General features: G+C 40.8%; 1 protein-coding gene across 3 annotated transcripts in view; it reads left to right on the top strand.

Moving 5' to 3' along the window:
- The window catches only part of DNAH3 (dynein axonemal heavy chain 3), a 272966-nt gene that overhangs the window by 246562 nt on the left and 12345 nt on the right, over positions 1 to 14059 (top strand). For all 3 annotated transcript variants that reach the window (XM_072120542.1, XM_072120545.1, XM_072120544.1), the window contains exons 52-55: positions 2413 to 2611; positions 5523 to 7664; positions 9566 to 9791; positions 13273 to 13517. In XM_072120542.1, the coding sequence (XP_071976643.1) occupies positions 2413 to 2611; positions 5523 to 7664; positions 9566 to 9791; positions 13273 to 13517 (2812 nt within the window). The remainder of the gene's footprint in view (positions 1 to 2412; positions 2612 to 5522; positions 7665 to 9565; positions 9792 to 13272; positions 13518 to 14059) is intronic.

The following is a 14059-nucleotide window of genomic DNA, read 5'->3' as shown; positions in this document are numbered from 1 at the left end:
ACAGGGGACATCTCTACACCTAGACAAGAGGTGGTTCTACCACCACCATAGACAGGGGCATCCTCTATAGACGCTGGCATGCACGCAACGGAAATCGGGGGGGGGGGGGCGTGGCCCCGAACAAAAACCCGACAGATTCGGAAAAACCGCCACATTAAAAAAAAAAAAAAAAGTGTCGCGGAGCTTGCACTTACCGTCACTAGGAATAGGCCGGTGAACTTGAGTGCGTTCCGATGCTCTTCAGCACAGCAGCGCTACCTGGTGGACGTCGGAGGAACTGCCTTAATGAATCCCGGCCGGACCCGAATCCACCACAGAGAATCTGCCCCAATATCTTTCTTGAAAACAAAAATGTTGCATGTTATAGGAAATAAGATTTCTTTAATCCTATAAGCTGGAATTGATGGACCTGTGTCTTTTTCCAACCATATTTACTATGATTCTATGCGGCAATATATTAAGACCCAATTTAGTGACTGTTTTGACAGTCCGATGCCTGGGACAAGATACTACATGCAATCAGCTGTAAAAAAACACCAGTCCCTGCCGCCATTACTAAGCTTTTAATAAATAACCAGGTAAACCAGACATGGCCTGTTTTAGACAAAGATGGACCCTGGGCAAAGCTAAAAGTGGGGCCCCAAAATAAAACTATTTTATGAACAGTCAGTAAGAGGCTCCTTTAGCCCTGCACAATAATAACACCTTGTAGTTACACACAGTAGTATGGTAAGGCAATCTGTCATATGGGACTGTAGGGGAATTTTATAGGAGATTGATGATAGAAGATACACATGAAAGATGATAAATTTATAGATAGATGATAGATTTATAGATGCAGAAATATAAAGTAGATTATATGTAGATAGCGAGATGATAGAAGACAGGTACAGAGAGATAGATACAGTAAAAGAGAGATAGAAGATCGATTGATAGATGGATATATAATAGATAGGAGATAGATATGTAGATAGAAGATTTATAGATACATGGACAAAAATCTAGATAGAAAAATGGTTAGACAGATATATAGATAGGAAATTATAGTAGAAAGATAACTAGATGGATAGATGATATATAGACAGGAGATACATGATAAGCATCTTCACCCAGTCATTCAACCATTGGGTATTAAAGGAGCAATAGATCCTCTGCTCACAAAAAGTGCACATGCAGGGGGACCCTTTAGGACAGGGGTCCCTGGGCAAATCACCAGTTTGCTTCCCCCTAACACCAGCCTGAAACCAGAAACACCACGGATAGCATTTAGAAACGTATACAATAGCTAACAATTTTCCTTCTCCATTTTAAAAGGCAGATTTGGTATTTCAGCTCATTGGAGTATTGCAGTGATCATATAGTAATATTTTGAAAGATGTTTCTTGTAATAATAAGGCTGCAGCAGCATTCAGGGAATAGATATCATCAGTTCTTCTTGCTGAGCTGTAAGTACAGTAGATATCCCACAGTTATTTAGTTCAGCTTATCATAGAAGTGTAGTATTTCCTATATTCCCACCATGCACATTATAATCATAATCATTGATAAGCCTATGTTCTTGAGGCACTAGTTTATATGGTGTGGTTTGAGTTGTGTAGAAATGGAAATTGTAACAGCACGATGTGACCATCTTCTAGCCACCCCCCTCCTCATCGACCTGTTGTCTTAACCCAGGATATATGATATAACATTTAAAGATATATCATCTGTATTACCACTCTTGTCATCATTCCGAAATGACTTTCCTGTCCCTCACAGAGAAGATTGAATCCATATATTCCCAAGCTATTCCCTACAGGGGGCAGGATCTTGAAAATCTTCAGTTTTTCAGTATTGTGATGAAGCGCACTATGTACCAGTGTAAGGTACCATAAATAGGAACGCATTTGTTTTGTAGTTTGAGATCAATATAATGCAAACAGAGACTATCCATCTCATGACATACTACAATTCCAAGCATGGCATGGTGCTTGACTGACCCCCTATTCTTGCAGACAATGTGAGTTTAGTGGCGTCCAAGGATGTCCAAGTCTTTGTTAACTTCTATAGCATTCAAGAATAGATAAACTTGCCTTTATAAGATATTTATGTTATGTGCTGGATGGATAAGTCATAGATATCCGTGATTGAAAAAACCCTTTAAAAGCTGGAGAGCAATCGGCAGTCAACGACTGATGTAAGGAAATATGCAATCCAATTTATTGTATCTTTCATGAATTATTTTCCAGTAAATAAGCTTTTGTAAACGAAAAGGTGGTGCAAAGGTCGACCGTCTTAAACTACGCCACATTTATCCAGCATCGGGCATTCTGAAATTCTGATGCAACATAAGATTAGTCTAGTCTAACTTTCTTACTTGTCTTACTGGTACTTAATGTATTTTAATATCATTTCAATGTCATGACTTTGCAGGATGAATGTGAAGGTGATCTAGCCGAGGCCATGCCAGCTCTCAACGCAGCATTGTCAGCTCTTGATACTCTCAACCAAAATGACATCACTCTAGTGAAATCTATGCAGAATCCCCCAGGTCCTGTTAAATTGGTCATGGAGAGTATCTGTGTGATGAAAGGCATGAAAGCGGACAGGAAGCCCGACCCCGGAGGAACAGGTGAAATGCATTTCCTCTGTAATCTGTGGTGGGTTAGCAACTGGCAAATCCACCTTTGCTAGCCCAAAAGCATTCCCCCTATGAATTATAGGGGTTCTCCAATCTAAAAACATTACTAACTCATTGCAGCAATGTATTTGAGTAAAATAAAGAACCTTACCTTACCCCCAGGTCCAAAAGTAATCCCTTAAGTAGCTAGGGTGTCTGCGTAGGGCCACCTATTGCCCAAGGTCATGTCATCTCTGATCCAATCACTGGTCTTGATTGTGATGTACTGTTTGTGTGGAGGTCATCATAGAAGACACTGATCGGTCTAGAGGTGACTTGCAGTATTTGGGGTTTCAGAGATGCTGCTGGTATTACTGACTGACATGCAATCGGAACAGGTAAATTAAAGGAGTCTTCTGAGAATATTAAGAACATATCCATACAATAGGTCTTCAATATCAGATTAGTGGTGGCCTGAAACCCATAACCCCTACCGATCAGCTGTCGACAGACCAGGAGTATGCAGTTCATTTGTTAACTCAGTTCAGCCACTAAACAACTGATTTTGGAGGTATCTGCGAATGGGAGTACCACCAAACTGATATCGGTAACTTATACTTCGGAAATCTCATGGATATATTATGTAAATTACCCAAAATACATTGCACTAATGTCCAATGTCTTTGGACAATCCCTTGAAGTATACTGTAGAACATGTTTGGTTGTAAAGGGTTAGTATAAGATAAGGGAAATCTGGAAAGAAGACTTTCCAAATTAAAGTATTGATTTACACAAAATAGTTTTTTAAAAAATCCATTCCCGGCATTGTATACACATATTCCCATCTTTTTCTATTCAGAGACGTGTGGGTTGGTTTAATAACTCTGCCACGTTAAGATCATGAAAGAAACTGGAGATTTGACTTCAATAACCTTGAGATGTATACATTTCAAACAATGGTTTAAAGAGTCTAAGAATTGATCCGCTTATGCCTGTTTAGCTGGTGAAATTGCAGCAGAACTTTTCCTCAAAGAATGGGCTTCCACCACATTAGCCGCAGTAGATGGAAAATGCTGTAGTTATACTGCAATTTACTGGATGCAGACAATTCCCAGCTATGTTTACAATGCTTGCATTAAAAGGAATGGGACTGTAATGTGCGTGCAGGTCACAGCAGAGTGCACATTTCGATTCATTTTAAAAAGGAAAACATACACTTAAAGGGGATGGCCACTGGAGAAAAAATTCTATTGAAAAAGACCCAGCTAGTTGTGCAAAAATATTTTAAAAACATTCAGACATGATGACTCCCTGCAGCATTGTTTCTAAGGCGGATTTATTTTCACCACACAACAACTTTAAAGGGGTGGTCCTTCAGCTCTAAAAATGCCTCCGAAACCTATAATAGTTGTGTAACAGTGTAGTGGTCTTTAAAGGGTTTAGTCACTAGTAGCAAACTTTACCGGGTTAAGTACAAAACCCTAATGTGTCTCCCATATTGTACTTAACCTAGTAAAGTGTGTCTGTAGTCCACAGAAGTCACGGAGCACAAATGCAGGACTCAGGTCTTCCTGTTACATCCTTTAACCTGCTCACTTCTGGCGGATGGAGAGGGCTGTGCAGTCATTACTGTATCCACGCCCCCTCTGTGATAACTCCCTTATCAATGGTTGGAGGGGCTTGTCAAGAACACTGGTATGGTATAGGTGGGCATAAAGTAATTACTGCATGGCCACCACCGTCCACCAGAAGTCAGCAGACCTGCTGACACGGGATGTCACGTGACCTGCCGTTCCTGCTTACTTAGGTAAGCACAATATGGGATATGTAAATATGCTGATAAAGTTTGTTATTAGTGGCAAACCCCTTTATTATGAGGAGAAACATTGGGGCTCATTTACTAAGGGTCCATCGGACGCACTTTCGTCAGGTTTTCCCATCGATTTCCGTTTTGCTCTGAATTGCCCCTGGATTTTGGAGCAAGTGATCGGATTTTGGCGCATCAGCGCTGGCCTGCACGTGACAGAAATGGGGGGACGGGCCGTCGGACAACCCGACGGATTCGGACAAACCGCGGAATTTAAAAACGCAATTGTGATGCAAGATCAAGCACTAACATGCACCAGGAAGAAGCAGGTGAGCACCGGCGGACCTCGGCGCAGCAGCGACACATGCAGGAACTCAGGGGCATGATCTTCATGAATCGAGCCGGACCCGAATCCTCGTCGGACAACGAGCCGCGGGATCGCGACAGGACCGGGTAAGTAAATCTGCCCCATTGTGTTAACATTCTGAGGAATTTTGAAGAATTCTAAGAAAGAGAGATGAGCGATCCCTATTCCTATTGTTCTGCTGCCCCCTACATTAATCTTAACTTCCGATTCATGCTGCATACTGTGGAGGTTGTATACGTATAATGCTGTACAATGTGCAACATAATACTTATATAATGGGGCACATCCTCCATTCTTTAGGGTGTCATGTCAGATGCTGGGGTCCCCTGACCCTGCGGGCCCCATACCAGCTGCTATGGCTGCTTCCACTGTTGTTAAGCCCCTGTTTCTAACCTCTGCCTCTGTCATACCTATCTGTAGGCAAAACTAGCTACTAAGGCCCACCTCCAGAGCACTTCCGGGCTCATTTGTGTATCAATAAAAAGAAAATTATATCTGCATTGTTTCACCATTGTGTGGACACAAAGATATGTTTCTACTCCTATTACAGACTCCTGTGTTACTTTATTGGGTTATTGGATTTGGACTTTATAGAATACTCTTTTCTTTCCATATTACATTAATGCTGGTTGTACCTCTCAAGTGTGAACATTCAGCCTTTAAAAGCCTTGTTAGAAAAGTTTAGATGTTCTATTTCCATGGTTTATTTGTAAGTACTAATTCTCATTATTGATTGTTATTTATACCAGGTAAAATGGTGGAAGACTACTGGGGTCCATCTAGGAAAGTACTTGGAGACTTGAAGTTTCTAGACAGTTTGAAGGCTTTTGATAAGGATAACATTAATCCTGCGGTCATGAAAAGAATCAGAGAGAAATTCATCAACCATGAAGACTTCCAACCAAATGTCATTAAGAATGTGTCTTCAGCTTGTGAGGGTTTGTGTAAATGGGTCCGAGCCATGGAAGTGTACGATCGGGTTGCAAAAGTGGTTGCTCCAAAACGTGAACGTCTCAAAGAAGCAGAAGCTAAATTAGCAGTGCAAATGCAGGAGCTTAACAAAAAGCGAGCAGAACTGAAGGCCGTGGAGGACCGCCTACAAGCTCTCAATGATGATCTGCAAGCTATGAATGACAAGAAGGAAGAGCTAGAGAAGAATATAGACATCTGTTCACAGAAGCTCATACGGGCAGAGAAACTTATCAGTGGCCTTGGAGGAGAAAAGGATAGATGGACTGAAGCTGCAAGGTTGTTAGGGGCAAAGTACACAAACCTCACAGGTGATGTCCTTTTGTCTTCTGGCACTGTGGCTTACCTTGGGGCCTTCACAGTGGACTATCGGCAACAGTGCCAAAGCAAGTGGCATGTTTTATGCAAAGAAAAGAAAATCCCAAGCTCAAATTACTTCAGCTTGAGTACCACCCTTGGCGATCCTGTCAAAATCCGTGCATGGCAGATTGCTGGTCTACCTGTTGACTCATTCTCAATAGATAATGGTATAATTGTCTCCAATTCCAGACGATGGGCTTTGATGATTGATCCTCAGGGACAGGCCAACAAATGGATTAAGAATATGGAGAAAAACAGCAAACTTTCTGTCATCAAGTTGTCAGACTCCAACTATACGAGGGCACTAGAAAATGCAATACAGTTTGGATACCCAGTATTGATTGAAAACATCGGAGAAGAAATAGATGCCGTTCTGGAGCCATTGTTACTAAAACAAACATTTAAGCAGCAGGGGGTTGAATATATTCGGCTTGGTGAAAATATTATAGAGTATTCCAAAGATTTTAGGCTTTATATGACCACTCGGTTGAGAAATCCCCATTATCTCCCAGAAGTGGCAGTGAAGGTATGTCTACTAAATTTTATGATCACACCACTGGGTCTTCAAGACCAGCTTCTTGGCATAGTTGCAGCTAAAGAAAAACCAGAACTAGAAGACAAAAAGAACCAACTCATTATTGAAAGTGCTGCCAACAAAAAACAGCTGAAGGAGATAGAAGACAAAATTTTAGAGGTTCTGTCCTCTTCCAAAGGAAACATCTTAGAAGATGAGACCGCCATCAAAGTGTTATCATCATCCAAACTCTTGTCTGAAGAAATTTCAGAGAAGCAGCAAATCGCTACAGCCACGGAGAAGGAAATTGATGACACGCGCATGGGGTACAAGCCTGTGGCTATTCATTCATCCATTGTATTTTTCTGCATTTCTGACTTGGCAAACATTGAACCAATGTATCAATATTCTCTGTCCTGGTTCATCAACCTCTATGTACACTCCCTTGCCCACAGTGAAAAGAGTGATGACCTTCAAACCAGAATATCAAATATCATACATCACTTTACAAAAAGTATCTACAACAACGTGTGCAGGTCCTTGTTTGAAAAAGACAAGCTCTTGTTTTCCCTTCTTCTGACCATAGGGATCATGAAAGGAGAAAATAAAATAGATGATGAAATCTGGCGGTTCCTCTTGACCGGTGGAGTAGCTCTCGATAACCCTTACCCTAACCCTGCTCCTGAGTGGTTGTCAGATAAATCTTGGGCTGAAATTGTACGTGCCTCCAACCTCCCACCACTCAGGGGCTTTATGGAACACATTCAAAGCAGTATTTCCAAATGGAAGATGATTTATGACTCTGTTAGACCCCAGGACGAAACATTTCCAGATGAATGGCAGGAATTGACGGGACTGAGTCGTATGGTTATTCTTAGATGTCTTCGCCCTGACAAAATGGTCCCTGCAGTCCAGGAATTCATTGCAGAGAATATGGGCAAGACATATATCGAGCCTCCGACGTTTGACCTCGCAGGAAGTTATAACGATTCTAACTGTTGCGCTCCATTGATTTTTGTGTTATCTCCGGGAGCAGATCCTATGGCAGGTAAAAATTCTTCTTCATTTTACATCTTATTCTGTTGGTAAAATCTTAATTTGGTTTAAAAAAAACTTTACAGTACAGGGGGTCCCCTACTCAAGAACACCCTACTTACAGATGACCCCTAGTTAAAGACAGACCCCTCAGCCTACTGTGACCTCCCGTGACTGCAATGATCAGCTGTAAGGTGTCTGTAATGAAGCTTTATTGATAATCCTTGGTCCCATTACAGCAAAAAATTTTGAAACTCCAATTGTCATTGGGGAAAAAAATTTTTTGTCTGGAGCTACAATTATAAAATATACAGTTTTGACTTACATACAAATTCTACTTAAGAACAAACCTATGGAACCTATCTTGTACGTAATCTAGGGACTGCCTGTATTTCTGTCCCCTGCAATGAAAATAAACCTAAAGCGACCCACATTTATATCGGGAATGGGTCCTGAGCAGACAATCTTTTTTTTCTATTTTTGGGACGGAGACTTTATTCTGGAGATGGATGTGGGCCTTAGACGTGAAAACCAAATAGATTTATAATTTGTGCACTGGCGGAAAACATGGTTTTTTCTTTAGATATATATATTATTTCTCCCTTACCCTCCATCTCTTAAAGATGTTCCTAGTCATAACATTATTTCCACGTACTCACAAACACGATATGTAATTTTACATCAAGCTGCCACCTTTCACAGAGCTTCCCATACACCACTATATTTCCGCATAATAACATGAATCATTTGCATGGCTTTACACTTCCCCGCATAATAGATCTGCAGGAAAAGATAGCAATTTTTTATTGAATACTTGTGTGCGACTTATGCATGAATTCCTGGAATGGGAAGGCAGGTGAAAGGAAAAGTTAATGGAAATGGTGTTTCTTTATGGCTACAGAAATTAGATGCGTGTCTCCTGTTCTATGCCCGACAAACTATGCCCGACTTGTTTAGCTTGTACAACAAACAAATTGCCATTACAGGAGACATTTCATATATCCTTTTACAAAAGTCCCTGTAATCCAATAATTAGTATTTGTATTGTTATCTATAGAGGATCCTTTACCATCCCCGAGGACTATTTGCATCCTTTATTAGACACCAGTCTACTGTTTCCCAATGCAGTTGGAAATATTTATCTGGTTCCCACTGTTCTTTAGCCATTATTTGTTCTTCTGTTCTACCATTATTTTCGGCATCTGATATTCTAATACTACATATGCTATACTGTTAAGTGGGCTGGTGTAGGTTGGAGTAGACCACCTGCTGACAGTAAATTAAGGATTTCTCTGGAGCGGTGGTGGATAGAGAAAAATAATTACGGGGGTGGTGAAAGTTGGTGGAGGTCGTCTTTAAGAGCACCTAAAGAAAAACATCATGTGCCAGTATAAGACAGTGAATCTGGGGTAAGTTGTAATGAGTACCCAGAACTGACGTATACAAAAAGTAGGGCCGGGGTGGGGAAAAAAGAGAAGAAAAGAAAATATATGTTTTTATGCCATACATTTTAATCTGCATAGCCCCACCTACCACTGAATAAAGTCACCCACAATATCAGTTTTCAATATGGTAGTCACTGGCAATAGTTCTAGTAGTGGTTTATTATTGTGTAAGAACTATAAACCCCCAAACGATTGTCTGATACTATGGTGGGCAATGCCAACCCTGGTCCAGGTTAGTTTATAACATTCATGCATAACTAGACCAATGCCTCCTATAACTTTGTTCTTTCTTCTCAGTAGACCAAGATACAGTCTCTTAAGTTTTCTTTGCAGTGACTGGTAATTCCAGTTTTTGTGGAAACCTAATAAGTTCAAGACATAGAGGTGCCCCATAGGCCCCACTCCCTGATTTACCCCTTTGTCTTGTTAAGTGTCTTCAATTTCTTTCCTGTTTGTGTATTGACCTCAGGTTTGTTAAAGTTTGCCGATGACCTCGGAATGGGAGGAGAAAACATCCAGACCATTTCTCTTGGACAGGGCCAAGGGCCAATTGCAGCGAAGATGATCAACCAGGCCATTAAGGATGGGACCTGGGTAGTCCTTCAGAACTGTCACCTGGCCACAAGCTGGATGCCATCCCTGGAAAAGATATGCGAGGAGACAATTGTGCCGGAGAATACAAATGAGAATTTCAGGTATACCAAAGCAGCATGAGCCATAAAGTAATCGCTGTGAACAAGCAGAAGTTTTATTTCATGACGGTGTGTGCTGAAAAACAATATGCTTTGTGGTATCATCCATTCTGTGCATGTCACAAATAGATTACCGATAAGAGTAAAAGCAAGAAGACATAAAAAGCCTCTCTCAGCCCTGCCATATAAATCATCAGCAGGGGAAGATGAATGGAAGAGGTGAAAAAGATTATAAAACAGTATGGCTGAAACAAACATGTACAGCCTCATCAACTTCCAATAGGCTGCTTCCAATAACATCCCTTTTTAAGGGGTTGTCAGTGGCTAGAAAAACCAAAAATAGCACCACTTCTGTCTACAGGTTACATGTGGTATTGCATGTCACTGTCATTCACTTCAATAGAGATTATCTGCAATATCTTACACAACCCAAAGAGAGGTGTGGTGCTGTTTTTATGATGGAAGATATACAGGCAATGTAGCAGACTAACAGATAGGTAGCAAGAAGAGTGGGAGGATTGATTACTTATGATTGTCACCGGTTAAAGCGTCAGCTAATACATGACACATTTTCAAAACAATTATTTAAGTTAAAGAGAACATGTCACCAGGCCCCCCCCCCCCTCAACCATACAAAGTACCTTTTAGAAGTCTTTGTACATGTTCCACTGATGCCTCTATCCATGGGATTAGAGACACTATTCTTGTAAAAAAGGACTATTACTGATGTCATCTGTTCCAGGGAGTTGTAGTATACAGTCAAGCTACCCCCCTCACTTGTCACTGACACAGCTGACCTAGCACCCTCACTAACCAGTGATAGTGATTTCTATTCACATAGCCAGCTCCCTCTCAGCCCCCACCTTCCTGAGAGCTCACTTCCTCCTCACTCCACCTTAGGAGTTCTCTTCAGCCTAGTTAGCAGGGTCAGCATTAGTGAGGGGGGAGGTAGCTTGACTGTGTACTACAGCTCCTCACCTCCATGACTGGAACAGTGGACATCAATAAAAGACTTCTCCACAAGAATGGTGGAGGCATCAGTGGAACATAAATAATCTAAATGTGTGTGGTTTGTAGGGGAAGGTTCTCTTTAAACATACATGTAAACATTTGTTTTACTATGTCAAAATCCTGCATCCTTTTGCTCTGGCCATAAAATAAGACTAATAACTAATGTGATGTAATCTCCTGACAATACATAATAACATCACTGAAGCCTCATAGCATTACAATAGATGATGTCAGAGATTATCTCCTACCCCTTGTACAATGACCTCTATATAGATATCACTGACCCATCATTACATCACTACTGACAATAGATGATGTCACAGCTTATCTCCTCCCCCTCCCTGTACAATGACCTCTATATAGATATCACTGACCCATCATTACATCACTACTGACAATAGATGATGTCACAGCTTATCTCCTCCCCCTCCCTGTACAATGACCTCTATATAGATATCACTGACCTATCATTACATCACTACTGACAATAGATGATGTCACAGCTTATCTCCTCCCCCTCCCTGTACAATGACCTCTATATAGATAACACTGACCCATCATTACATCACTACTGACAATAGATGATGTCACAGCTTATCTCCTCCCCCTCCCTGTACAATGACCTCTATATAGATATCACTGACCCATCATTACATCACTACTGACAATAGATGATGTCACAGCTTATCTCCTCCCCCTCCCTGTACAATGACCTCTATATAGATATCACTGACCTATCATTACATCACTACTGACAATAGATGATGTCACAGCTTATCTCCTCCCCCTCCCTGTACAATGTCCTCTATATAGATAACACTGACCCATCATTACATCACTACTGACAATAGATGATGTCACAGCTTATCTCCTCCCCCTCCCTGTACAATGACCTCTATATAGATAACACTGACCCATCATTACATCAATACTGACAATAGATGATGTCACAGCTTATCTCCTCCTCCTCTCTGTACAATGACCTCTATATAGATAACACTGACCCATCATTACATCACTACTGACAATAGATGATGTCACAGCTTATCTCCTCCTCCTCCCTGTACAATGACCTCTATATAGATAACACTGACCCATCATTACATCACTACTGACAATAGATGATGTCACAGCTTATCTCCTCCCCCTCCCTGTACAATGATTTCTATATAGATAACACTGACCCATCATTACATCACTACTGACAATAGATGATGTCACAGCTTATCTCCTCCTCCTCCCTGTACAATGACCTCTATATAGATAACACTGACCCATCATTACATCACTACTGACAATAGATGATGTCACAGCTTATCTCCTCCCCTCCCTGTACAATGACCTCTATATAGATAACACTGACCCATCATTACATCAATACTGACAATAGATGATGTCACAGCTTATCTCCTCCCCCTCCCTGTACAATGACCTCTATATAGATAACACTGACCCATCATTACATCACTACTGACAATAGATGATGTCACAGCTTATCTCCTCCCCCTCCCTGTACAATGACCTCTATATAGATAACACTGACCCATCATTACATCACTACTGACAATAGATGATGTCACAGCTTATCTCCTCCTCCTCCCTGTACAATGACCTCTATATAGATAACACTGACCCATCATTACATCACTACTGACAATAGATGATTGCACAGCTTCTCTACATCTATGGCCATGAGACTGTAAACCAAATAACCAAATGCTGTTACCAAAACTTAAAGGGAACCTGTCGGGGTGATTTGGCACACTAAACTACCTAGATGTCCTTATGGACCAGTGGTTTAGTGTCCCTAAACCCCCTGTATGATGTGTAAGCATTCGGGGCAAAAAAGAAAAACGTTAAACTCAACTCATCCCTCACTCCCTCGGCACCTGCGCGTTCTGGCAATAAAGCTGGAGTATTACACCACAGCTTCAATGAGCCTCATCAGACTTACATCTAGGTAAGTAAATTCATTACATTGAGATTTGGGACCTTAAACCACAGGTCTATAAGTACCAGTAATTGATTTAGGGTCCCAAATTGACCTGACAGATCGTTAAGAGAAGCTCAGGCATATGCATATTTTACTCCATTTACTGTTAAAAATTGTTATATAAATAAAGAATTTAAAAAAAAAAAAAGAGAAGCTCAGGCAAGATGGGAGCCGTCATAATAATAAATAATAATAAGAATGCCTAGAATTACAATAGAAAACAGAATAAAGTAATATGTTTAATTTTCTGTCTGTAGCATAATTGTCTGTAGACGTACATATCTATATTGATGTGTGCCTTGTTAGAGCCATTCTATTTAGAGAATTCAGACACTGAATATTCATAATTCATACAAAAAGATGTAGAAATTATGTAAAGTTTGATATTTTAATGACATATCATTGTATGGTGGAAGGAGCATATTCATAGGTGAGTCATTCTTTGACAATTCCTAATTCAATGTAATTCTCCTGTTTCAGGCTATGGCTGACTAGTTACCCTTCAGACAAGTTTCCAGTGAGCATCCTCCAGAATGGCGTCAAAATGACCAACGAACCACCGAAGGGCCTTCGAGCCAATTTACTACGGTCATATCTGAACGACCCCATATCTGACCCTGTGTTCTTCAGCAGCTGCCAGAAACCAGAGATGTGGCAGAAGCTTTTGTTTGGACTCTGCTTCTTCCACGCTCTCGTTCAGGAAAGACGAAATTTTGGCCCATTAGGTAAGACTCTATGATGTCAGAATGTAAGCGTCTTCCATGCTTTATACTGCAGCTCTTCTTATTGGCAGTGATGGCTGTTTATAAGCAGAGGCTCAGTGGTGTGGGCTGATTTGCTCATTATCATCATTAAGATTCTTTTACATGCTGACAAATATCTATTATTATACAGACTATAAGCTTCATATCCCCCACACAACTAATGATACTTCATAATGATCATATCCTGCATTGTCTGTATGAATGTCAATGACTAAATTATTATGACACCATAGAGGCTCTGCTATTAGTGGTAATTACAGCACAAATCCTTACAGTAAGGCATTGGGGCCTTGTATATGTTACAGCATGTGATTCTTTGGTTAGCCACACTTTAATTAATCGGCTTGGAGAGGTAGGTCATATGAAGTGCTAAGCTTTTATTGCAGAGGGGGTGATTAATAAATAGGGAGGCAGCAGATGAAGCAGCAGAATTTACCACCGCAACGAAGTATGTAGTTCTTCCTAGGGCCCCTATGCAAAATCTGGGTGGCTCTTCCAGTTTT

Source organism: Engystomops pustulosus, chromosome 8 (assembly GCF_040894005.1).
Source record: "Engystomops pustulosus chromosome 8, aEngPut4.maternal, whole genome shotgun sequence".
Classification (NCBI taxonomy): domain Eukaryota; kingdom Metazoa; phylum Chordata; class Amphibia; order Anura; family Leptodactylidae; genus Engystomops; species Engystomops pustulosus.
Note: the sequence above shows the minus strand (reverse complement) of the source record. Positions and strands in the feature narration are given on the sequence as shown.